The sequence below is a fragment of the Lepus europaeus genome, chromosome 17 (genome assembly GCF_033115175.1).
Source record: "Lepus europaeus isolate LE1 chromosome 17, mLepTim1.pri, whole genome shotgun sequence".
NCBI classification, from domain to species: domain Eukaryota; kingdom Metazoa; phylum Chordata; class Mammalia; order Lagomorpha; family Leporidae; genus Lepus; species Lepus europaeus.
In genome coordinates this window covers 68,628,835-68,654,927 of record NC_084843.1, presented here as the reverse complement: position 1 = coordinate 68,654,927, position 26,093 = coordinate 68,628,835, and the positions used below count along the sequence as shown (strand labels likewise).

General features: G+C 51.0%; 1 protein-coding gene across 4 annotated transcripts; it reads right to left on the bottom strand.

The window, feature by feature from the left end:
• Positions 1–265: 265 nt before the first annotated feature.
• Positions 266–24,241, bottom strand: PRXL2A (peroxiredoxin like 2A). Of its 4 annotated transcripts, none has more exons than XM_062214772.1 (7): positions 24,088–24,241; positions 17,902–17,965; positions 12,656–12,835; positions 10,513–10,604; positions 5,579–5,719; positions 4,770–4,934; positions 266–1,031 (listed from the first exon to the last, which is right to left on the bottom strand). In XM_062214772.1, the coding sequence occupies exons 3-7, from the start codon at positions 12,831–12,833 to the stop codon at positions 918–920; spliced, it is 690 nt and encodes a 229-aa protein (XP_062070756.1). In that variant the 5' UTR covers positions 12,834–12,835; positions 17,902–17,965; positions 24,088–24,241; the 3' UTR covers positions 266–917. The 4 variants fall into 4 exon arrangements, with proteins under 4 accessions (XP_062070756.1, XP_062070759.1, XP_062070757.1 ...); XM_062214775.1 differs by having other exon boundaries at positions 12,656–12,818; XM_062214773.1 differs by lacking the exon at positions 24,088–24,241 and adding an exon at positions 18,799–18,819.
• Positions 24,242–26,093: the final 1,852 nt, after the last annotated feature.

Below are 26,093 nucleotides of genomic sequence, written 5' to 3'. Positions count from 1 at the left end.
TCCAACATAACAGATTTATGATTTAAGTTATACTACACCCTTTCCACTTTCCTTCTTCCCTGGATTTACCAAAGTAGGCCAAAAGAACCATGGAAAAGAAGCTACTAATTCTAAATACCAAGGGAATCCAGTGGCAAAACCACTACCATGAATGAGGGGATGAATTTTTCTGGTCACTTTCAAACCTCTTTGATCATTAGAACTAAGGGAGTCTCCCATCCCCCTTGCCCCACACCCATGGGGAATACTGATTTTTCACTCTCAATCAGCATTTTGGTAAATATTTTCACTATTGGCTTTCTCAGGAAAAACTTGTATATGCAGATGATTTCTGATACATAATTTTATTAGAGCCAGAGATGATCCTTTTTGTCTAGAACAAATCTCTGAGGTTAGAATGGAAGATGAGGAAAGCAGAGATTCCACTTGTAATTTACCCTTACCAAACTATCCCACCACACATCAATTCTTTTATAAGAGTATCACTTTGTTATCATACCACAAATCATTAATAGAAAATGCACAAGCCTGGAACCTAATGTTCTCTAATCTTCAAGCCAATCATCAACTTCTCTTAGATTTTTGACGACATGAAAATGAAAAATCTTTCCAAATAACAGCATTCAAATGTCACATCCTTTCATGATGAGGTACAGCAATCAACAGCTAGCCTCGTACTTTCTAAGTTTCAGCTTAAAGAACCCTCACTAATTCCTTAGGTCTCTGTCAGTCTTCTTTAGGGGCTATTTTGCCTTACTGGGTCTCAACAGGATACAGTAATATTAAAATACGTTAATAACCATACTGAGAGTGCGGTGTCAGTGGGTTTCCGACTACTGAGGGGCACGTGTGGAAACACAGCCCAGCCCGGGAGCACAAGTGCCCAGAGGCGTCCTGAGCTGGCTGGTGTCTCGGGATCATTTTTTCTCAGAGGCCGAGGTCTGGGATATGATCTTCTTGGCAGCGTCCAGCACAGAAGGTAGGTTTACTTTGTCTCCGAATTCTTTTTCCCGGTGCTCAAGAAGAACGCCCTAAAAGGAAACAAGCAGGAGCGTCAGTCCTCCTGATGCCAGAGACACTGGCCTTCCAAGCCCCGAGCTTGGGCAGCAGATAACTCCGATCAGAATCTGGCCTGTACGGGGTTCAGTCTTTCAGCGAACGTAGGACCAGGAAGGCCCCGGCACAGCATCTGGACTGTGCAAACAGCACTTCGGGAGCAGGAAGTCGGACGAGATTAACTGAGACAAGGACATGAGAGGCAGGCTTCATAGCTGATGAAGCCTGGAAGGCAACCAGGCTGTCGACAAAGGCGGAGACACAGGTAAAAGACTATTCTAGGTGAAAAGAACAGAACAAAGGTAACGCAGAAAAGATGGTGTAGAAACGGAGTTTAAGGGTCAGGTATTGGAAACCTTCTGAAAAAGATCTTCCTAAGAAACCAGAGGCCTGGGGCCGGCGCTGTGGCACAGCAGGTTAAAGCACCAGCCTGCAGCGCTGGCATCCTATATGGGTGCCGGTTCTAGTCCCGGCTGCTCCACTTCCAATCCAGCTCTCTGCTATGGCCTGTGAAAGCAGTGGAAGATGGCCCAACTCCTTGGGCCCCTGCACCCGCGTGGGAGACCTGGAAGAGTTTCCTGGCTCCTGGCTTCGTATTGGTGCAGCTCTGGCCATTGTGGTCATTTGGGGAGTGAACCAGCAGATGGAAAACCTCTCTCTCTCTGGCTCTACTTCTCTCTGTAACTTTGTCTTTCAAATAAATAAAATAATGCTTTAAGAAAAAAAAGAAAGAAAGAAACCAGAGGCCACTCACTTCTGAGGCACTAAGATGCAGGCTACTGCTACACTCCCCTACAGTGGCAAAAGTGATAAAAATAATGCATGTAACATCAGCATCAAGGAATCCTGATTGAAGAGTTCTTTGGCCCATTACATCCAGGAACTCAAATTAAAAATAAAAATCTGGGAGCTGGCAATGTGGTATAGTGGACTAAGCCTCCGCCTGCAGTGCAGGCATTCCAAATGGGAGCCAATTCAAGTCCTGGATACCCTACTTCCAATCCAGCTCTTGGCTGATGACGGAAAGCAGTGGAAGATGACCCAAGTGATTGGTCCATTGCACCCATGTGGGGGACCTGGAAGAAGCTCCTGGATCCTGGCTCCAGATCAGCCCAGCTCTGGCCATTGTAGCCATCTGGGAAGTGAATCAGCAGATGGAAGATCTCACTCTCTGTCTCTCCCTCTCTGAATAACTCTACCTCTCAAGTAAATAAATTTTTTTTTTAAAAAATAAAAATCTGTAAATACAGTGTGTCATTATTTAGAAAATTTCAAAAAATTTAAAAAAATAAGTAAAAAGCCCCACCACAGTGTAGCAAGCACAGGGAAGTAGATCTCAATAAAGCATAATGTGGTATAAAAATATTGAGAATTATGATATGTATGAATGTATTAAAATGTTCACAATATACCTCTAAATGGGAAAAAAGTCTAGCTTCACAAGCTACCACATTCTAAAACAAAAGCCTTCTTAGATCTGTTCCTTTAGGTATCCATTGGATAGCTCTCCCCACTTTCTACTGTTTCACTGTCCTCAAATTTCTATTGCACACACATACTTCTTTAAATTAAGAATGACTTCAAGAATGTTATCACAAAGAAAATCACCACTGAATGGCACCTGGCACAGTGAGACCGCAAAACCCTACTCCCAAGAAGAACTGAGTTAAGTCCTGATGCTCAGTGGGCCCAGTCGACCCTCCACCAGGGAGGGTGAAGGCCAGAGCCCCAGGGAGTAACAACAAAGCCAAACAGCACACCTAGCAACGCCAGGAACGTGCCAGCCAGGCCCATGAGCACCAGATGAGTCAGCATCGCCAGGCAAGAGAAGGCTGGCAGGTGTGCCAAGCCCTGCCCTAGAGGCCACAGGAAGAAACCCCACAAGCCAAAGTGGGGAGAGGATGGGCAACCCTCCGGAGAAGTGGCTTGCCCAGGTGTAAGAGCCTTTGGAAGGGGTTACTGGAACCCCCTCTGAAGACAGGCTTCGGGCAGGGCCAGGGCGGGGTCTCTGGGGCTGGAGCCATTTGAGTTACTCCCATTGTTCCACTCACTAGCTGTATGTCTCTGGCTGATTTCTTTCATATCTTAAGGCCCGTTTTTTAAAAATTTTTTTACAGGCAGAGTGGACAGTGAGAGAGAGAGACAGAGAGAAAGGTCTTCCTTTTGCCGTTGGTTCACCCTCCAATGGCCGCCGCAGCCGGCGCACCGCGCTGATCCGAAGCCAGGAGCCAGGTGCTTCTCCTGGTCTCCCATGTGGGTGCAGGGCCCAAGCACTTGGGCCATCCTCCTCGGCACTTCCGGGCCATAGCAGAGAGCTGGCCTGGAAGAGGGGCAACCGGGACAGAATCCAGCACCCCGACTGGGACTAGAACCCGGTGTGCCGGTGCCGCTATGCGGAGGATTAGCCTGTTGAGCCATGGCGCCGGCCAAGGCCCGTTTTTTACCTGGAGATTAGAATAAAAACACCTAATACCCCACAGTTGGTTGAGAAAGGTAGACCACGTGGATGAGCACCCGGAATGAGGCTGGTGCACACAGGAGCCATTATCACTATAACATCTTAAAATATTTTCCAGAAAAACAGCTAGTAGGATTGTGTTAAATCTGACACCATTTATACTAAGTTCTAATACAGCTAAGAGTGAGCAGTTAGTACAGTGTAAAAGGAAGAGATCAGAAATAATGACTAAAACCCAGGGATTTCCACTCTCACTTTTATTCCTTCCAAGTTGGGCACAGTATATGGTTACCAATCTTATAAGTGAGAGCCAACAATGCAGACCAATCCCGTCTTTCTACAGGAAGCAAATACTCTCTACACATGCTAATATGCAGGGACAAGTCTGAGAGGGTCAGGCAACTGGTCTGCAGGTGCATGTGCCACGCCCTGCCTCTACCCACTCTGGCCCAGCCTGTCTGCAGGAGGTCGGTTACCTCTCCTGGGGCAGCCCTGACACCAAGGCCCTCACTGGAAAAAGCACAGTCTCCCCGACGTTTCCTTGCCACTTTCCCTGATTAGGCCTCTTTTAATCCTTCTTTCCTCTCCTCTCTTATCATCCATTAATGACCTATGGACACTCCACCAGAGTTAAGCTCATAAGCAGAATGAAAATAATGCTTTTGTTCAAGCATAGAAAACAAAACTTGAAGTCAGAAAACCTGGATGGAGGCCCCAGCAGTTCCAAGGATGAGCTGTGCTCCTTGGTGCAGTTGCTCATCCCCTCGGCCCCAAGTTCCCTGTCTGCACAATGATCGTGACAGGACCATGGTGAGTGAGCAGATCCAGCTGCACGGTGCCAGCAGAGGGCAGCTGTGGGACACATGACAATTGCCCTTCCTTCCCCTCCTCATGTTCCCTGGACTTCTGGAAGAAAGGCTGGGACTCCTCAAACAAGCAAAGTCAATTCCCTGGCTCCAGACTTGTGACCCCAGCTAACAGACATTGGCACACTCACAAGTAAACACTGTGGTGCAGGGGGGCGGGTCCCCACTCTTCATTTACTCACCCAGCTCCCTGCTAATGCCCCTGGAAAAGTAGTGCGTGATGACCCAAGTACTTAGGTCCCTGCCACCCAGGCAGGAAACCTGGCTAGAGTGCCTGGATCCTGGCTTCTGCTGGGCCTTGCCCTTGCTGTTAGGGGCATCTGGGGAGTGAATCAGCAGAGGGAAGATCGTGGTCTTTCTCTCTGCTTTTCAAACACGTATAAACTCACCTGTTTTCCTGATCCCATCACAAAGACTCCCCCAAGAATGACGCCTTCGCCTTCCAGATTTCCAGAGAAGCCACCATTCCAAGCCCGGAAAAAGCTGTACCACACTCCCAGACGGACAAATCCCATAAACAGCATCTTCCGCTTTTGTGGACCATAGAACCTTTTCTATAGGGTGAGAAGAAAGACAGACTCTAAATGAGTGTCTATAGCCCTGCGTGCTCCAGGGAGGAAAGGTTCCCAGCAGAGCATCTGTTCTCTGGCAAAGACCCGAGGCATGCTGGTTGGTGCCTTCTCCCCGACCCACTACACACAGCCTCCACCCAGCACCACTCTCAACTGCCCATGGAAACAGAGAACCCTGCCAGGTCCATCTTCCACTCTCAAGGCAGTCCCAATCTAGGGAAGCAGATTTGCAGCTCCCTAGACTCAACTTCTCACTTGTTCTTGAGTCTGGCAGAGTGGGAACAGTGCTACACTCTGCGGATGCAGAGTAGAGGGGCAGAAATACAGCTGCAATGAACTGAGGATTGGGGAATGGTGCCACGGCCCCTACCTGCATTGGGAGGCAGGGACCTGACGGGGTGTCAGCTACTTCCTGCCCTCCTGGGTCACACGGCAGGAAGGGCTTCAGGAATAACAGAGTTCACCTTTCAACTGGCTGGTCGTGCTCTGCTCAGAGGCCTGGGAAAGGCTCTGAGCATCCACGGCCACTGCAGGAGAGGCGGGCCTCCAGCTCCAGGCCAGACGCACCCTGAACCGCCCAGCTCTCCACTGCTGGGCATGGTCCCACCGGCTCACAGCACACACACCTTTTCATCCAGGAAGATCTCTCCTTTGAAATAAGGCTGGAAGTTCTTCACTTCACTCCTGACGTCCTCCTTCACCACTGCGTACAGGGGGACGCCCAGCTCATCCAACTTGGGCTTCAGGGAAGACAGGTCTGCAGCTTCCTGCGGGAGGCAGGGAGGCTGAGGGATGCAAACTGCTGGGCCTCGGTGGCCAACAACCCACCTCCCCCATGGGCCCAGAGCGTGGCTGGTGTAGAACACAGAAACAACACATGCCCCGGTGACCCAGCGCTTGCCTGTCCCAGCTGGGCACTGGGTCTCAGAATAAGGTATCAGGTCTCCGATTCTTGTCTTCTTCACAGTGGGAATTAGAGGCGAGGCTCCTGCCGCGTGTGTCCCTACTTCAGCTGAGGGAGCAACCACAACCAAGAGGTGGCACCAAACACCTCCTCCACTCCTGCTCCACATTGCTCGCCTCCCATCCTCTCCCCTGCACTACAGCCAACTGGCACAAGGGCCCAGCAGACACACTGCACTAGGGCCAGGTGAACGATGCTGGCCTCCACACTCTGGCCCAGTCAGCTCCCTTCCTTTGCAGTAATCTTCCCTTTATCTCTAACTCACACTCTATCCTCTGAAAAGCGTCCTCGCTCTAAAATGATCTCCCTAGCTAGTCCAGTCTGCAGCAAAGCCCTACTTGTCTGTGCATATTCTACTCACCCTGCTGGGTGACGTCTGTGTGTTACCACTAATTTGAGTGCTGCCACTCAAATTCCCAAAAGCGGCTTATAGTTAAAAGGCTACGTCTTCCATTTCTTTGGACCCCTCAGTGCCTAAAACATCACTGGCACTAAATACCAAGTGGAGATTTGAAGGTGGACACTGGGGAGAATGCAGCTGAGAGCCACAGACAGCCTTGGCCCTCCATGAAATGTATGCTGATGAATAAATGAAGTTACATGAGTTGTGATAAAGCTCCTTCCTTCACATTTGGTGTCAGAATTAAAGAATTGGGGCTGGCATTGTGGCATAGTAGGTTAAGCCTTAGCCTGTGGTGCCAGCATCTCACATAGGTTCAAGTCCCAGCTGCTCCACTTCTGACCCAGCTCCCTGCTAATGGCCTGGGAAAGCAGTAGAAGATGGCCCAAGCATTTGGGCCCCTGCATCCGTGTGGGAGACCTGGAAGGGGCTCCTGGCTCCTGGCTTTGGATTGGTTCATCTCCATCCATTGTGGCCATTTGGGGAGTGAACCAGCAGATGGAAGATCTCTCTCTCTGTCTTTCCCTCTCTCTGTGTGTAACTCTGCCTCTCAAATAAATAAGTAAATCTTAAAAAAAAAAAAAGATTAACAAGAGACAAAACACAATTTAAAAAAATGAATTAAAGAATCAACAGGAATCCCTTTTAAATGTGACCCACTGGTTTTTTTTTTTTAATATTTTTAAAAATTTTACTTAAAATTTAGAGTTACACAGAGAAGAGAAGGAGAGGCAGAGAGACAGAGAGAGAGAGGTCTTCCATCCGCTGGCTCACTCCCCAGATGGCTGCAACGGCCAGAGCTGTGCCTATCCGAAGCCAGGAGCCAGGAGCTTCTTCTGGGTCTCCCATGAGGGTGCAGGGGCCCAAGGACTTGGGCCATCTTCTGCTGCTTTCCCAGGCCATAGCAGAGAGCTGGATTGGAAGAGGAGCAGCTGGGACTAGAACCGGTGCCCACATGGGATGCCGGTGCTTCAGGCCAGGGCGTTAACCCGCCGCACCACAGCGCCAGCCCCGACCCACTGTCTTCAACACAAATACACTGCTATACAATGGTAACCACATTTAACTTTCCAGAATAGGAAAAAATAATAGCTAACACAACAGAACTGATTGTACCTGGCATCTCAGGGTGAGCAGCAGAGTTTGCCCTAGAGCAATGAGGACTGCAGCGTCGTGAGGACACAGACCACCTGTTTGAGGAGAGTAGGTCTCCTGACTCACTTTTCCTGGGCTCTCTGCACTGCCTGTAGCACTGTCCAAGCCATGAAGTAGAAACTGAGTCATGCAGCTCCTCCCTGAGCCACTCAAAATAACTCCGACTGCCATCCACCCAAGTTTCCAAAACTGCTCTGCCAGGGCACAGGCCAGTGTAGAGGCAAGCAGGTTATAATGAGGGAGAGATAGTACCCTTGGAACCTTCTGGGTTTCGACAGCCTCCAGCAATCAAATCAAACAGCATTCCATGTTGGAGTCAGGAGGCACCACAGTTTTGGAAACAAAGCCCTCTCGTGGTGGCCTCTACTGACATCCGTGTCCTAATTCCTGGAATCTGTGAACCTGTTCTGTTACATGGTAAAATGGAATTAAGACCGTGAAGTTACAGTTGCTCATCAACTGACCATAAAATAAGGAGATTAACCTAGATTTTCTCAGGGGGCTGGATATAGTCATCAGGCTCCTTAAGGGCACAACAGGGAGGCAGAGGAGGCAGTGTCAGAGTGACACAGCAGAAAAAAGACCTGAACAGGCATGGCTGGCTTCACAAATGGAGGAGAGGCGTGAGCCAGTGAGCACAGGTGGCCTCTGGAAGCTGAGGACGACCGACAAAGGGGTTCTCCTCCACAGGCTCCAGAGAGACGAGACCAGATTCCACTCCCTCCACGGTTGTAAGATAAATGAGAGCCACCAAGCTTGCGGTAATTTGCTATAGCAGGCGATGAAATAACTCACTCACTTCCCCAAGCAGTTTGGCTTTGTCAGTTTTCTCCCCTGGAAAATGAGAGTAAGGACAGCCAGCTGTTTTTCAAGGGACACGGTAAGGACCTCATGAGTTCATAGGCACCAAAGTGCCATGAGGGCAGCATACCGTAGGGTTTGCATGCATTCTGCAAAGGAACAGAGTCTTCCCCAGTGCAACCACACAAGCAGGGGTGAGATTAGCAAGGCTGAAGGCCCTGCCCCAGGGTTAGGGAGCACAACCGGAAGGATGAAGATGACCGCCAGGACAGGGCCAACACCACTACATGAGAAGCAGCACTGTCATTTCCAGTTTGTCCTAAGTAAGATGGTGATCGCAGACACAGGTTTTCTGCTACCAACTCGGCAGGCCATCAAACAACGCTGGCCCCTGGTTTACCCATCTATAAAGGGATAAGGATGGATGCAGGTAATCACAATGTTCCCTAACATTAGCATTTTGTGCTGCAACAATCACACTTCTGGGACAGGCATTTAACTTAGAGGTTGAGACACCAATAAAGAGGTCCGAGTCTCAGGCTTGGCATTGTAGCATTAACAGGCTAAGCTGTGCCTGTAACACCCCATCCCAAACTGGTGCCAGTTTGAGTTCTGGCTGCTCCACTTCCAATCCAGCTCCTTCCTACTATTCCTGGGAAAGCAACAGAAGATGACCCAAGTCCTTGGGGCCCTGTACCCAAGTGAGAGACCTGGATGAAGCTCCTGGTTCAGGCTTTGGCCCAACCCCAGCTGTTGTAGACATCTGGGGATGAACCAGTGGATGGGCACTTTCTCTGTCTCTGTGCCTCTCATATAAATAAATAATAAAATATATATATTTTTTTAAAAAAAACACACAGAACAGGAGTTGTGGCACAGTACATTAAGATACCACTTGGAATTGCCATATCCCATATCAGAGTGCTAGTTTGAGTCCCTAGTACTTCACTTCTGATCCAGTTTCGTGCTTATGTGCCTGGGAAGGCGGCAGATGATGGCCCAAGTATCTGAGTTCCTGACACCCATATGGGAGACCTGGAGGGAGTTCCTGGTTCCTGGCTTTGGTCTGGCCCAGCCCTGGCAATTGTAGCCTTTTGGGGAATGAAGCAGCTAATGGAATATCTCCTCCTTTCTGCCTCTCCTTCTCTGTGTCACTCTTCCTTTCAAATACATAAATAAAGAAACCTTTAGGGATGGCACTGTGGCGCAGTGGGTTAAAGTCCTGGCCCACAGTGCTGGCATTCCATATGGGCACCAGTTCAAGTCCCGGCTGTTCCACTTCCAATCCAGCTCTCTGCTGTAGACTGGGAAAGCAGTAGAAGATGGCCCAAGTCCTTGGGCCCCTGCACCCATGTGGGAGATGTGGAAGAAGCTCCTGGCTCCTGGCTTTGGATCAGCTCAATTGTGGCCGTTCCAGTCATTTGCAGGGTGAACCAGTGGAATGGAAGACCTCTCTCTCTCTGTAACTCTATCTTTCAAATAAATAAAATAAATATTTTTTAAAACAAATCTTTAAAAAAGGTTAAAAAAATCACAGTCACACTCCTGCCTTCCCTTGATAAGCTTCCTCACTTGCTAGACAGGAAGCCTAGCATGGGGAAGCCATTCAGGGAGCCCCAGTGTTCCCCAAACTCTCCTGCCACTTATCAGCAGGACTGAAGCCCACTGAGCTCCAGATCTGACACTGAGAGCACTTGGCGAGAAGGCTGAGCTACCACGTTGGAGTGTGTGGTCTCAGGGGTGCATGATGCACTCCAGGTGGGTCTCCGAGAAGAGGCGTGCGGGCAGGTCTGTTCTAAAGACAGGTCTTGAAGAGCTTCTCTGTAATGCTGCAGCTCCAGCACAGCCAGGGCTGACCATGCTGGTGTCAGGGGAAACCCAGCCCCCTCATTTCAGCAAGCATGTGTCTGTGCTGACCAGTAGCAACATGGACTTGGACTTTGCTGCTGCTCTTGATTAAATGGGAAGCCAGTCCAGGACCCAGAGGGTACAGCCCAGGAAGAAAGCCTTGAGAGTTCCAAAGGAAAGTCAGACGCATTGCTAACCTTAGTGGGGATGGCAAGTTGTTAAAAACCAGACACAGAGCATAAGTCAAAAGAAATTCCTACAGCAAATGACAGAGCACAGATCAGTGCTGGTGAAAGGGAAAGTGAGCCTTTGGTTCTTCGGTCCTGGCTGCAAATGCACTAGCTCCCACTCGCCAGGATCTTTTCTCTGAACAGATTTCCATATGCACCCACCTCTCGACAAAGGAAGCAGCCCGGCCTCCGTACTGCCATAATCACGGCTCCATTCTTTTCCCAGAGCTCCTTTGCTTTGAAAGTCCTTGGTTCTGAGGAAGAAGAAAAGGAAATTTATGATGTCCTAGCCCAGTCCAGCTCTGTCCATTCCTGCCCTAGCCACTGGGCAGTCATGAGCCACACCGAGCCAAGCTGAGGTCAGAGACCAGGCCCAGGAGAGGACCTGGACAGGCATTGCACACGTGGGAAAAGGCAAACAGGGAACACAGACAATATTCACCTTGAGAATCCCACACTCTCTTCCCCCATAAAAATCTATTTCCAAACTGGGACATTTCGGGGAAAATGGGTATTCTTTTATTTCTGGTCTCTGGATATTGAAATAATCCTTCAGGGCAGAAGCATGGCCACAACTGAAAAAGTCTTGTACTGTGACCAAAGAAACATCACTCTTACAAACATACTCAAAGGAATCAAAGGAAATCATTACATGGGCCATGTTATTTGCAGGAGGGAAGAAGACGTATAGTGAGGAAGGGCTCTGGGATGGTGCAGTGCTGCAGTCCAGGCCCGGCTGAGAAGCTCAGGCTGATTCTGAAATCCAGCCATGTGACCCCAGGCCAGCTATTCTTCCTCTTTGGACCTCATTTTCTCCTGTATAAGGTGTGGGTAGCTAAGGGGCAATGCTGTGGCACAGTGGATTAAAGCCCTGGTCTGCAGTGTTGGCATCCTATATGGGCGCCAGTTCGAGTCCTGGCTGCTCCACTTCTAATCCAGCTCTCTGCTATGGTCTGGGAAAGCAGTGGAAGATGGCCCAAGTCCTTGGGCCCCTGCACCCGTGTGGGAGACCAAAAGAAACTCCTGGCACTTGGCTTCAGATCAGCTTAGCTCTGGCCGTTGTGGTCATTTGGGGAGTAAACCAGAGGACAGAAGACCTCTGTGTGTGTGTGTCTTTTTCTCTCCATAACTCTTTCAAATAAGATAAATCTTAAAAAAAAATATGTGAGTATCTAAATAGCTCCACTTTGGACTGCAGGGAGCAAGAAAAAGCAACTACAGTGTGCTCACTCCAGTGTCTGGGATGAGAGTTAGTGAGGGATCAGGAAGTATGAACCCTTGTCCTCTTAGTATTTCCCAAAGCAATCCAGGCCTCTGTAGGATGCTCCATGTTGGGGGGGGTGGGTAAGAGGGAGGAGACTGTCTTTACTCAAGTGAGATTGGAACACTCAGGGTGCAGAGCTTGAGTGGTCTCTGCTCAGTCCCTTACCAACGTGACCTGCCATGAATCCACACGCCACACTCCCACCTGCCTCTGATAAGCCTCCTCACTTTCTGAGAAGATGCTGATCACTTCCATCTGGGGGCTAACCTGGAGCCCACCAGTCAGCGAATCCCAACATTCACCAACCTCTCCTGCCACCTATCCACGTGACTGAAGCCCCACGGAGCTCCAGGTCTGAGAGCACCTGGTGAGGAGGCAGAGCTACCACGCTGGAGTGTGTGGCTCTGGGCTGTCCATGGTGCACTCCAGATGGGTCCCCAAGAAGAGGCAGGGGGGTAGATCTGTTCCCAGGTGCTACCTTGCAAAGCTTCCCTGTGTGCTGCTGCTTCAGCACACCTGGGAGCTGCCTGTGTTGGTGTCAGGAGCAATCCAGAGACCCCTCATTTCAATAACAAGTCCCTACTGTGTGCCAGGCCCCCAAGCTGAGCATCAGGGACACCGAACAGGAACAGTGTTTCTTATTTGACTCAAGAACTGTTCTCGCGAAGGTCCCATAAGCCCCAAATTCCTCAGCACACTCCTGGAAAGGCTGCTTGAGAAAACAATCGTGCGACTTTACTATGGAGCGATTTCTCCACATAGAGAGACAACGATAGAAAGTGGAAAATGCTTTTGCTAGGAAAAAGTCAAATGACACAGCAGGATCACAACAATGTAATAATAATGTAACACAGAAAGGAAAACACCAAAACAAAACATGATCATTGTGCCAGGGTAATGAGATTACTGGTAATCTAAAAAGTGTTATTACATTTTTCCTAGTGTTGTTACATTTCCTTTTCAGTAAAAAAAGAAAAAGAAAACCAGCGAGCCTGCGTCCCGGAGTCTCGGAAACACCGAGACTGGCAGGGTCACACTTACCTTTGCCCAGGGTTTTCAGGTCTATGTCCTCCAGGTACTCCAGGGCTGCTTTCTGGGGCTTGGACAGAAACACGTCTGTGTTGGCCAGCAGCAGCGCCACGGCCGCAGCCCCCAGGGCTCCTGCACCGATGGACCACATCCCCATGGTGAAGAAACTTGGGTCCTGGAGGAAAGACATTTCTGGAGATTGAGAGGAAGAAAGAAAACATTACTGCTCCACAGGACAGCTGGAATCTGATCTCTCCAGCCAAGGCTCTGACGGGGCAGCCGGCCAGCAGGCCAGGAGGCCAGAGGAGGGGCAGTGGCCAGCAGCCATAGAGAAACAAGGACTGCAAGGCACCTGCTGCTACCATAGCTGGGGAGCTGGGGCCATGTCAAGAACAGGGAGGTTCGTGCCCCAAGGAGCTCACCAGTGCGTCAGGAGCACTGACAGAGGAACGCAACCTTCTCGGGCACTTCTCTTACTCATGTCCCAGGCTGTGCCCCCAGCTCTGTGGTACTCTGCCAGGCTGTGTCCTTGGGGGCACACAGTCTCCTCATTCTCCTCATCCAAACCTGAGTGTCCCTCCCAGCCCAGGCGGCTCAGCTCCTGCCTCTCTGGGTGGCAGCTTTCTCTTCCATGACTAGAAGACACTTAGAACGCTGATCGCATGGCCTGTCACCCTCTCTTTGCTACTCTTAGGAGGATCCTCCAGAAACAGGAACCATATTCTATTCTTTAAGCCCACAGCCAGTGCCTAGCAGGCGATTTCATTAAATTTCTCCCAACTGAGAACATCTTTATTTTTAATTCATTACAGAAATAAAAGAGGTTCTTGTAATAAAAACAAACCAAACCAAAAAGAAGCAACATATAAAAGCCTAGTTAAAAAGAAAGCAAATGTCCCCTGAAGCCTACCACTCAGAGAAAGTCACTGTTGAATACCTGCATCTAATCTGACATCATTTTCCTTCGGGAACAGAACTAAGCAGATACCTGCTGAATGACTGGGAACCGAGATGGAGAGAGCTGGTGCTACACCAGAGAGAGCGGGAGCTGCAGTGTCCACCTCTGAGGGAGCTGGGCAGACGTTTGCATAGGGCAGGGGACTGGCAGGTCCATCAGAGTCCAGCCTTGTTTCCAGCTGGTGACTGGTTCCTGGCCCATGAGGCCCCCTGCCAGCAGCCTTATGTCTGCATGGGAAATCCCAGAAGCTGCCCGCTCCTGTAATAGCAGTAGGGAGCTCACTCTGCCGATAAGCACGCACTATCCCCATCTTTCCATTTGGCCCACGTGCTATCTAGGATCTGACTCGACTACACTGGGTGCCTTCCTCCCTAAGCCAGGCTGATTCTGGTGCTTCTTGGATCACCAGGCGCAGGCTTGGGGGTATGTGCTCTCCCCCCACCCCAGCTCCAATCTCAGCCCAGCCCCATCTCACATCCAGTTCTCCCCTGCAGGACCTGGCAAGTTGGATCTCCGAAGATCTAGCTAATGTCTGGAAATCCATGTCACTGCTGATGGAGGGGCCTGTGGGGGTGCCCCATAGTGGGATGGGGGGCAGGAATGGCTGGCTCTGTGGCGATGACTTTGGGAGGGAAGGAGTAGGCCAGCCTGGGAATTTCAGATTGAAGAAATATAAGAGAACTTCCAAGTGAGACGGTGACCAAATGAAAACAGTATTTAACAAAGAGGAATTTGGCATCCACATGAAGGAAGAGGAAAAAGAGGGGGAGGTCAGCGTATATGTTTTGGGGAAAGCGGTGCTGCTGTGGCATTTCTGTTTACTCAGGACTTCCGCTGGGGGAGAAGAGCTCCTTCTAACCTCACTGCTAGAACGTGGTCTGTGGACTGGCGGCAGAGAAAAGCCCCACATCAGAACTAAGAAAGCATTGCTGCACTTCAGCCAGACTGGCAGGTGTCTGCGCCGCTCAAGCAAGGACAGCCGTAAGGGCAGGCCAGCCTCGGAGAGCTGGGCCCTTCTCAAGCCCCAGCTTGTCAGCTCGTTGCGGCAAGTTAGCAATAGTGAGAGACCCAAACCTCTGCATTCCCACACCTCTGCCTGTGACCCTACCTCCTGTTCTTCTAGACGCAGACACCTCCTTAAGAGGCCTCCCCAGATGCTCTGCCTGCGCCTGACTCCCATTGTCGAGAAGTGTTCATTATCCCTCCTTGGTCCTTTGTCCAAACCTCACTGAAGATCCCTCTGCCGTGCTTAACAAACTGGCCTTGACGGTAAGCTTCTTTCCTCTGACTCTGCTTCTCGGTTCATCTCCAGATCTGTGCCTAGCACTATGCACCTTTGCTATGCAGTGGCACAGCCGAAATGTGTGCTGCGATGAATTCAATAGAATTGAATGATGAAGATGACAACTTAATGGTCGATGGTTCTTGGGCCAAGCAGGAAGGAGGCCTGCTTCCCATTCTTTTTTGTGGCAAAGTTACACATTACAAGATTACAGTTCACAGAACAATTAGGAGGAAATTACCGCTCTCACCAGCATGCTGTAAAAAGGAGATTCCAGAGAGCCTAGAAAAATAACGCACGTCTAAAACATCCCTGGGGGTGGGTGTTGTGGCTTCAGGGGGTTAAGCCACAGCCTTAGAAGCAGGCATCCCAAATGAGTGCCCGTTTGAGTCCTGGCAGCTCCAGTTCTGATCCAGTTCCCTGCTTATGTGATGGGAAAGCAGAGGAAGACGGCCCAAGTACTTGGGCCTCTGCCACCCAGATTGGAGACCCAGAAGCAATTCCAGACTCCTGGCTTCAGCTGGCCCAGCCCTGGCCGTTGAGGTCATCTGGGGAGTAAATCAGTCAGTGGATGAAGATCTCTTTCTCTCTCTGTCTCTCCCCAAATAGATAAAATAAAAATTTCATCTTTTTTAAAAAAAATATGTTTCTTTAAAAGGCAGAGTTACAGAGAGAGAAAAGGAGAAACAGAGAGAGAGAGAGATCTTCCATCCATTGGTTCACTCCCCAAATGGTTGCATCGGCCGGGGCTGGGCAAGGCCAAAGCTAGAAGCCAGGAGCTCCATCCAGGTCTCCCACATGGGTGTAGGGACCCAATCACTTGGGCCATCTTCCCTTGCTTTCCCAGGTGCATTAGTAGGGAGCTAGATCAGAAGTAGAGCAGCCAGGACTTGAACCGGCACCCATATGGGATGCCAATGCTGCAGGCTGCAGCTTAACCCACTGCAGCATAGCACCAGCCCCTAAAATGAAAATCTTATGAAAAATATAAAACACCCCTGGATTTCTGACAGGTGTGTATGGTGCAAGAGTACACGGGGTGGCATCTCAGCACAGATTTGATAAACATGTCTGCAGCAGTGTGCAAACCCTACAGATGGATTCACTGAGGCTTAGCAATTTACAAGCCCAAGAACCCTTATGGTCAGCTTTATATTCTTTCAACATACCCCTGCAAACTTAGAATGAAACAGACCCCCTTTCTCCACGGCTCATCCACAGGCATTCTGCCTGTTCCCTCATGAGCACAAGGCAGTTCAACTTAACTAAGACTCAACATTTATTTCCACACGTTTATTCAACACTGACTTGTTCAATAAATGGAAATTTGGGAGGACATAAAGTGAAATGATACACAGTCCTCAAAGAGACACAGCTTGGTACGCAAATAGCTGAAAAGCAAGTGGGAAGGTGAGGCAGCGTGGGCATGGAGCTATGGCAATGCAGGACTGTGAACCAGTCTGGGCAGCCAGAGAAACACTCAGGAGGTGGCTTTGAAGCCAGTACAGGGCACAGGAGGCAGGGTGAAGGGCTCGGCCAGGCCTGACTAAGCCCAGGAAACAGCAAGCTGACTAGGGGCAGATATCGGTGCCTTGAAAACTCAAGATTTCTATGTCCCAAAGGCCCCTACTCCTACCTCAAGTCCAAGGGCTATAGCACGGGAGATCTGAGTTTCAAAATTCCTGTGAATTCTATCCAAGCCCTAGCCCTACCCTTGGCTGTGATCCTAAAGTATGAGTAGAGTCACCCCTTTGTGGCAATGGTCCTCATCCCTAGCGATGGCACAAAGATATAAGCCTCAGTCATTCTGGCTCATTGCCCCAAAGAGAGATAATGTTGGAATGTATCCCTTGCCCTTGAATCTCAATTTGGTCTCATACCCTATTATCTTTACACCCCACTCCCCACATTCTTCCCCAGGTTCAGAGGCCCTGCAGCCACATGAAAGACCAGTTCCAGACAAGTTCTGAGGAATTCACCTTCATCTGCTGCCCTCCCCCCCTCCCACCCAAGATGTAAAAAGGCCTGGCCCCTGGGTTGGGGTCTCCTGCTGGGTGTTCCATCCATTGTGCAATTGGCCACCCACCTCTGTGGATTCATTTTCTCTGAATACATTCAGTCTAGCTGTAGATTTGTATTCTACTTCCTCTCTGATCTGCATCTTTTCCCCAACATTTTGGTGCTCCACATGAGGAGGTACCAATCTGCACTCTCTTCCTAACACCCAGGCCCCACAGCACCAAGCTGCAAGTTAAGCTGCTGCTTGGGAAGCCTGTATCCCATACTGGAATGCCTGGTTTGAGTCCCAGCTACTCTGCTTCCAATCCAGCATCCTGCTAATGTACCGGGGAGGCAGCAGGTGGTGGCCCAAGTGACGTGGATTCCTGCCACCCTTAGATCCAGTTGGAGTTCCTGGCTCCTGGCTTCAACCTGGCCTTGCCCCAGCTGTTGTGGGAATTTGGCAAGTAAACCGGCAGATGAAAGATCTTTCTCTCTCTCTTTGTGTCTCGCTCTGTCTCTGTCACTCTGCCTTTCAAATAAAATAAGTAAATCTTTGAAAAAACAAAAAGAGTAGGAAGAGCTCTAATGTCTAAATATTAGAATGCATTTCAGTAGGGGCCTCTAAAACAACTGACCAGAGGGGGAGGAAGGCCAGTAAGCCAGGATCCTGTCGGTGCCACTCGACATCTGTGGCCCAATTTCATTCGCTCAACAGCTTTGTGATGTGGGAATTATCTTGTTTTGCAGCTACCAACACTGAGGTTCAGAGAAGTTCAGGAACATCCCCACTGTGGCAGAGCCAGGAGGCAGCACTACTGCCACTTGGTCCCGGGTCAACAGGAATAGGATTCAAAACTCAGTCTTTCTACTGTCACACCTTGCCTCCCCACACATTCAGAAACGCATTTCTAGAGGTCAAGGGAGATCTCTTTAGTCTTCAAGATAGTTAGGAAGATCAACTTGGCTTCTTCCAGTCATCAGACTCCGCAAACCATGTTTATTGTAAAGGAAACTTACCATGCACCAGATGTCCCTTCTCTTTCCTCCCCTCTCTGTCCCCTGGAGGACAGGGTCAGTCTCTCTGAAAGACAAGAGCAAAGTTGTTTACAGAAGGGCCAGCCCCCACTGCCATTTCCCCACTGCTACCGACCTTATCTGATCTCCCTCTCCCATATTCAAGGTGAAACAGGCTAAGGCTCCAAGCAAACAACAGCTGTGTAGCCTTCCTCAGTGAAGAGCATGGCTATGCAAGGGAAGACGCCCAGCTGGGCTCCCTGGGCCAAGCTGGGTGATCCTTGATAGAACAAAGACATATGCCTCAGCCATTCTAGCTCATTGCCCAAAAAACAGATAAAATTGGAATTTACCCTTTAGCCCTGAATCCCAATTTAGCCTCATACCCCGGTTGTTCTCCACCCCACCCCCTGCATTCTTCCCCAGGTTTGGAAGGGTATGGCGGAGGGGGCAAAGTTGAAGAACCTGTATAAAGAAGCTCACCTCTGCCTACTGCCCCCTACCCCAACCATTAGCACCTAATATACAAAAAAGCCCAGCCTGTTGGGTTCTGGGCCCTGTGAGGTCTGGCTGTAAGTTCATACCCCTGTCTCCTCTCTGTTTCTGCCCCCTTTTCCTGACATTTGGTGCCCCATGTGAGGCAACACCAATTTGTTCCCCTTTCCCTTACAATCCCTCTCCGCCCCGGTTTGCTAAGGCTCTTGAAGCTCTCCAGTGACATCCTATGATTCTAACAGAAAGAGCTCACTCTGGAAACCAGACATTCTTGATTCCTCCCCACTACCACCTCGCCTGGTTCAGTTTCCAGCTTGGGGAGCCTGTCTCTTCTTTGCACAGGCAGCTCCCCTGCCCACACAGTCCCTCACCCTACACCAGTCACAGCTGGGAACAGGCACTCACCATCCACTGCGTGCACACCCCTGCTCCTGCTGGCAGAGAGACTGACCCACGGAGAGCAGGCAGCAGGGGAAGGCTGGAGGTGGGGCCCTGGAGTCCCGCCTATGCCCCTAAGCTCTGTTACTCCACTGGCAGGACCAGGCCACCCAGAAACCCTGGGGCTGCCAGGGTTCAGCTGCCAACAGGCAATCTCCAGAAAACATCAAAGGGAGAGCTGCCAAGGCCCCCCAGGCCTTCAAAAGGTTGAGCAAAGGTTTTTGAGTCATTTGCAATCATGCAGATGCTAACATTTCCCAAGTGCCAGATTTCTGATGCAGGCTAATGGAGCGAAGCCCTTAACATAGTCTGTGTGTCACCCTAACAGAAACCAGAGGGGTCCAACAGCCTTTTCCTCCGTGGCTTGCTGTGCAGCCTGCGTGCTTGCCAGTTCCTCACCCCAGGCCCAGGCCCAGCACAGGTCCACGGAGGTCCTTGGCCTGTCTCTTCTTTACTGCCTTTGCTCTCCCTTCTTTCTTCTCCCAACCCACCCTCCCTTCCTGGGAGCCTCACCTCTTTCAGCACTTCACCGGCCACCTTGGTAATGACTCCCAAGTCACTACTGCTGTTCCTGAGCCAAAGTTTCCACACGGGGTCTTGTAGGTCTCTCTGTCACACTGAGTCTAAAACTGACCTCCAGAGCTCCCTAGCTCAGTGACAGACAATAAGCATCTGGCCAACTGCTCACCCAGAAACTGAGAGTAACATTTCACTTTTCTTTCACTCTCACTGGCCACACTTTATCAGCCAAGAAGTCCTGCCCTTGCGAAAAATGTGGCTGCTGGCTACCTCTTCTCAACCTCCCTGCTGGAGGCCAAGTCCATCCTAGCCTATCTCAATAACCACAGAACTGAAGGTGGCTTGGCTCTTGACTTCTGTAGTTTATTTTCCATAACATGGCCAGAGCAAGAGCCATCATAACCGATCCAACCTGATCCCATCCTTCCCTGGCTTCAGACTGGCACTCAGTCTGAACTCAGCACAGCCAACAGGGCCTTGCACAGCTCAGCGCTGGCCCACGACTCAGGCCTCACTCCTTGCCAGATCACTCCATGCGCAAGGCCAGCAAGTGGCCCAGGTCTTTTCTTTACCCATGCCAACTAGGCAAATGCTGGTTTACCTGTAAGATCCCAAACAAATAACACTTCCTCTCCGAAAGCCTTAGCAATAGTATAGTCAGCCTTGACTATACTATGTAGCATAGGTGCATGTCCAAACATACTTCTGCATACTGCACAACCAAATAGACTTTGTGTAGCTATTTACACATCTTTCTCCACAATATGGTGCACAATCTGAGGGTAGGGACTGTTGTCTTATTCTTTCCTACATCCTCTGTACTTAATACCAACACTGGTAATCATGGACATTCGATGTCTAATGAAGAGATTTGAATTTTACTCTCTAAACTCCAGTGTGGCAGAGCCGGAAATAACTTACAGATATCCCATTTGATCTCAGTATGGAAGGGCCAGCTTGGTGTTGAAGAAAACACTCGGGCTTGGGGCTTCCGTGACCTCAGTTTGGGATCCAGCTCCTCTGCTGGCTGGCAGGGCTCCCTGACATCCCTGAGAAAGACGCTCTGAGCCTGGCCTCCTCACCAGTACAGAGGGAGGAACTAGAAATTCTATGACACGGTCGCAGCTGGGACACCCACAGACTGGAAAGCACCATGCGACTGTGACTTCAGGAACCAAACATCCAGAAAGCCACCGCTGTCCTGAGTGTGCACACTTCTATTTTTTTCCTTCCCTGAGTCTGACTCCAGCCCATTCCAGAAATTGCCTTTGGGCAGGAACTGATAAAGTCTTAACAAAGCAAAGCAAAGCAAAGCATCAGCACCATGGGTTAATTCATGTCTGAAACAAGTAGAGACAGTATCAGCTTCCAAATAGCAAAGGTGCACCTGCCCAGCCCCACCCAGAGCATCCTCCCTGCTCAGAATGAGCTGACCTGATGCACACAGCAGGGGAGGGGCGAGGGAGACCACAGAGGTAAAAGGCGCAGGTGAGCCTCCTTGCCTCCAGCCTTCAGTGAACAAGGCTGGCAAGGACATGGCATCTTCCTTCTCTGCTCTCCTCCTTCCCCCTTCTCCTCTCAAAGCTCTAGTTCAGCCTCTCCTTCACAAAGTGAGTAAATGAGGAAACCAAGGCCCAGAGAAGGGACCTGCCAGTCCCAGGTCATGTGGACAGTGCAGCTTCTCAATGGCTCTCAAATTCCTGTCCATGACCCATTTACCCTGTTTTGGATACTCGAGTCCCAAGCAGCCAGCCACAGGCCTCTAAGGCTGGAACGCTGTGGGGACTGGGACCCGGGAAGGGAAGTCCTGTGGGTCCTGAAGCCTGCTTGTGAGCCTCAGGGAAGCTGAGAGCGAGACAGCTCCAAAGCAGGGCCTGTAGAGCCGTGCAGGGAGACAGCACCAGCTTGTCCTGAGCCCAGTCCTTGGCCAGCAGCTTATACACCAAAGCCAAATCTTTTCTTAGGGGTCACAATGCCCATACTCAGCTGTGTAGCCATTCTGCCCCTTTCCAACCCACAGTAACAATGTCCTGTCAATTCTGGATGAGTACAGGGACACAGCGTGATGAGTCCAGCACCCAGGGCCCCATGGACAACAGGAGACACCCTCTTACCCACCCTCATCCTCAAGCACCGTGGAAGTAGCCACTCGAAATGAGCACCCCTCTACTTGCAAGTCTCTAGCTCCTGCTCTAACCTCCATCCTCAGATACCAGATTCAGCAAGTTCTGAACAGATCCTCAAAAGAGATCCAGAGGACATATCAGCTCTGGGAAACTCTGAGATACTGCACAAGGTGAGGCACGGGGGGCCTAGAGGGAGGGCTCTTTTCCTCTGAGAAGTGGTCCTCAAGCAACAGAGGCCTCTGGAAGATCCAGCCGTTCTAGCTCAGCTTGCACAGCCTGCGGTCTGGGCTCAGAACAGCTGCTCTGGATCAAGTTCTACGAGCCTGGAGAGGAAGCCCTGGGCAATACCATAAAGGACACTGCACTAAAACAGAAAACTCCTGAATCGGCTCTCTTTGACTGTGAGAGGTCACTCAAGCTTCTGTACCTTGGTGTCTTCTTAAAACACAAGGGCAGAGCCGGCACCGCGGCTCACTTGGCTAATCCTCCGCCTGCGGCGCCGGCACCCTGGGTTCTAGTCCTGGTTGGGGCACCGGATTCTGTCCCGGTTGCTCCTCTTCCAGTCCAGCTCTCTGCTGTGGCCCAGGAAGGCAGTGGAGGATGGCCCAAGTGCTTGGGTCCCTGCACCCGCGTGGGAGACCAGGAGGAAGCGCCTGGCTCCTGGCTTTGGATCGGCGCAGTGCGCCGCCCGTAGCAGCCATTTGGGGGGTGAACCAATGGAAGGAAGACCTTTCCCTCTGTCTCTATCTCTCTCACTAACTCTGCCTGTCCAAACACACACACACACACACACAAAGGGAACTCTGAAGGCCCGGTGTGAAGAATGGATGAGAGCAATGGAAGATGCAGCAATGCGTTACAGAATTGCAAGTCAGCATTATCTTTGTCCTCTTTGCTGGGCTCAGAAACACACACCCTCCCAGGAGGGCAGCACATCTGAAACAGTACAGAGAGGAAACACTGTACAACTTCCCCAGCTGTGTCAGTGCCGGCCTGTCTCTTGGGAGGAAATGCTAGGTCTGATGGGAACCCTGGCTTGTCTTGTTTACCCACCCCATGCTACCTCTGCAGCAGCCTATCACTGCCTTTGGCACTACCCGAACCCCAGGAGGCAAAGAGCACTGCCCAGTTGTAATCTTTGTATGCCAGAGGCCACTGAGCTCAGAAGTGAGGCTGGCTCCTTCCAAAGAACCCGTGAAAATTCTTGTTACACAAGCCTTGGCCAAGGGAGACTTGGAGCTACTGCTTGCTCAACACTTCACAGAGGCCAGAGAGCTGCCTTATGTCTGAGATGCGGACAGAACCTGGGCCTTGGAGCCCTAGTATTCCACTCCTAACGAAACCTTCCTGGCATCACAAAAGCTGGTGAGAGAATCATCAGAAATGCCTCTGTACCCCTTGCAGAAGCTGAAGGAGCTTAACGGTCCCACTGACTGGTACGCCCTTACAGAGGAAGGGGCCATGGGACAAGGCAGACCAAGAATAACTAAAATCTAATTCCTACAATCTGTGCGAATCTGAAGAAAGTACTGTTCTGCATCAGTGTGAATGATTTCCAAATCACAGAGTTGTAAGAATCAAAGGATAAAATATATAGGAGATGCTCTGTAAGCTACCTTACAGAGTGCCACGTGTACGATGCACAATTCTTGCTAATATTTAGATCAATTACCCCTAAATGTTAAATGTACACAAAACAGAGTAACTGATGAATGAGTATCTTTTAGGGTCAGAGTTTGTAGTTTGAGTCCCAAATCTGTCTCCAGGGCTGAGCCAAACCAGAAGCACTAAAGTCTCTAAGAGAGTGGCTCCAGGACAAGGCTTTTCACAAAGAAATCATACATAATTACTTTCTTTTCATAAATCATTTGCTAGGCTCAGTGAAAAACACACTAAAATAAAAACAGAAGCAAGAAACGAAGTTTCATTCTAGATGTCTAGGCTGTGGAAAACAGCATGCAGCGATGGAAACGGGGAGGGAGGGCAGCTGCACCTGAGCCCCAGTGTGGCTCCAGGGGACTCCCGGGAGCGCTCCCTGCGCACGGCCCTCCTCAGCCAAGGTCCTCGCCCAAATAACCTTCCTCTGAGGGTTCCACCGCCCCCTGCCCTCCCAGCTCTGCAGCGGCCCTGACGTCCATCCCTTCATTCCAGATCTCTCGGCACAGAGTTCTGACACTGACACCTGGCTCTTCCTGTTTTAAGCCAGGCGTCTGCCACCTGCGGGGGAAGAGGGTAACAGGTGCAGCTGACAGTCTTAAGTCTAGAACTGTGCCTTCTCCTCCAGCCGCCCTGCTTGACACTGCCTCCCCCTCTCCCCCGCAGCCGCCCCCGGCCCACCCTGGGCTCGGCCCTGGCACTCCCGTGTCCCCAAGGATACAGGCAGCTCGGTGGCACCAGCCTCGTTCCTAGCTCGGGACGGGGAAGGCAGGCATTCAGAACAGTGTCCAGCCGGGTTCGGGCCTCCGGATCCCTGCGTGCGTTTCCCACGGACTACCGCGCCGCCCTGGAAGGGGCTAGGCCTCCGGGGCCTCGCAGGTGCAGCCGCGCGGCCGGAGGCGGACCTCGGCACCCCTACAGCGCACCGTCGACCACCCTGCTTCAGTATGCTCACCTGCGCCCGGGCGGACCGACCCACGCGGATTCAAGCGCTCTTCAGAGCCCCCCGTGCGCAGTACGATCTGCAAGTCTCCCCCACCTCCCGCCTTCTCCCGTACTCCACTCCGAGGATCTGAGGGACCAACGCCCCCGCCCCGAGGGTCCCGGGGGGGGGGGGCGGCTACCCCCCGCGCCTGCGCACTGCGTGCCGCGCCACGACCGCGTGACTATGCCCCGCCCCCTGTGGGCGGAGCTCCGGCCCCGCCTTCGCCCCATCAGCTCCGCGTAGATCCGCGGCTCCGGGGCGTTCGGGTCTGTCCGCCGTTAGTTGCGCGGCAGGTTGGCTTAGGCCACCTGGGGGCGGCGGGGCTCTGGGCTGTTCTGAGGGGACCTGGAGGCATCAGCCCTGTGTGGGGGTGATCGCCTCCCCGTAGGCCGCCTGCTATTGAAGAGTTTTTTGATGGCTTCTGTTTGCTTGGGACAGCGGGGTATCATCAGGACTAACACAAGGCGATGAGCGGCCTTTCAAGCTGTAGGTACAAATTCAGAATCGCCGGCCGCCCTCCTCACCCCACATGCCCTTTCACCCCTAAATACTGGCCATTGGGGCAGGGTGGCCGGAAGCGGCCTAGAGCCCTGGCTTGCTCCCCTCAGACTCTGAGCAACGCTGGGACTAGTTTGTCCCACACTCAGTCGTCCATCCTCCCTTCATTTATTCCTCCGGTACTGAACACCTGCTCTGTTCTGTAGACGTAGGTGGTTAGGAGAACGTACTTTTAGCGACAGGAAGAGCTGGCGCACAATACAAGACTTGAAAGATCATGGAGGGGCCAGAGTTATGGCATAGTGGGCTAAGGGGCTGCCTGCAACGCCAGCATCCCATATGGGCTCCGGTTGGGGTCCTGGCTGCTCCACTTTTGACCCAGCTCCCTGCTGATACACCTGGGAGAGTAGCAGAAGATGCCCCAAGTGCTTGGGCCCCTGTCATGCTCACGGGCGACCTGTTAGAAGTTTCTGGCTCCTGGTCCTATCCTGGCTCCCGGCCCCAGCCATTGGGCCATATGGAGAGTGAACCAGCGGTGGAAAATCTTGATCTCTTCCTCTCTCTCCCTGTCTTTGAAATAAAATAAATATTATTTTAATATTTATTTTTTATAAAAATATTTTAATAAACTTTTAAAAAATATTTTTAATAAAAAATCAGTGCAGGGGCAGGCATTTTGCCCAGCAGTGGAGTCACTGCTTGGGGTCCCACTCAGCTTCCTGCTGTAGTGCTAGAGGTAGCAGGTGATGGCTCAAGTGCTTGGGTCCCTGCACCCAGGTGGGGTTTCTAGCTGCTGACTTGGCCCTGGCCCAGCCTTGGTTGTTCCTGATTGTTATGGGTACTTGGGGAATGAACCAGCAGATGGAAGATGTTTCTGTTTCTCTTCATTTCAAATAGAGTGAAAATAATTTTAAATTATTATTAAATTTATTTATTATTTGTAAGGCAGAATTAGAGAGAGGAGAGAGAGACAAAGAGAGAGTCACTCCCCTAAATGGCCACAAAACTCGGAGACTGGAGTTTGAGCTTGGTCTCCTACATAGGTGCAGGGGCACAAGTACTTGGGTCGTCTTCCACTGCTTTCCCAGCTGTATTAGCAAGGAGCTAGATCCCAAATGGAGCTGCTAGGACTTCAGTTGGCATTCATAAGAAATTCTGGCATCCCAGGTGATCTCAACCTGCTGTGCCACAATGCTAGAGCCATTAGTAAAAAATTTTAAAAGTGCAGTGGAACCCCAGAGCGGTCACAGGGCTGTGTAGCAAAGCAGTGACACGGCCGCTGGTTAGAGGTGGCATCTTCCAGCCGTGCGTCCCCGCGTTCCTGCTGTGACGTGCTTGCTGGTGTACAAAGACCAAAGGCTTCTGAGATTCCCCTCCCAGCCTTCCCACTCAGACTCCACTCTGTAAAGCAAGACTTCAACGCATGTCATCTATTCAAGGAACCTCTCCTAACTCAGACTGTGAATTCCTTTCCTCTC

What these genes read in the sequence shown, in the direction of transcription:
- PRXL2A (XM_062214772.1), bottom strand. Translation starts at nt 12,833, where the DNA reads ATGTCTTTCCTCCAGGACCCAAGTTTCTTCACCATGGGGATGTGGTCC. An exon ending in CCTGAAAACCCTGGGCAAAG is followed by an intron (nt 10,605 to 12,655) that starts GTAAGTGTGACC and finishes CTTCTTCCTCAG; the next exon opens with AACCAAGGACTTTCAAAGCA. An exon ending in TGATGGGATCAGGAAAACAG is followed by an intron (nt 1,032 to 4,769) that starts GTGAGTTTATAC and finishes GTTTCCTTTTAG; the next exon opens with GGCGTTCTTCTTGAGCACCG.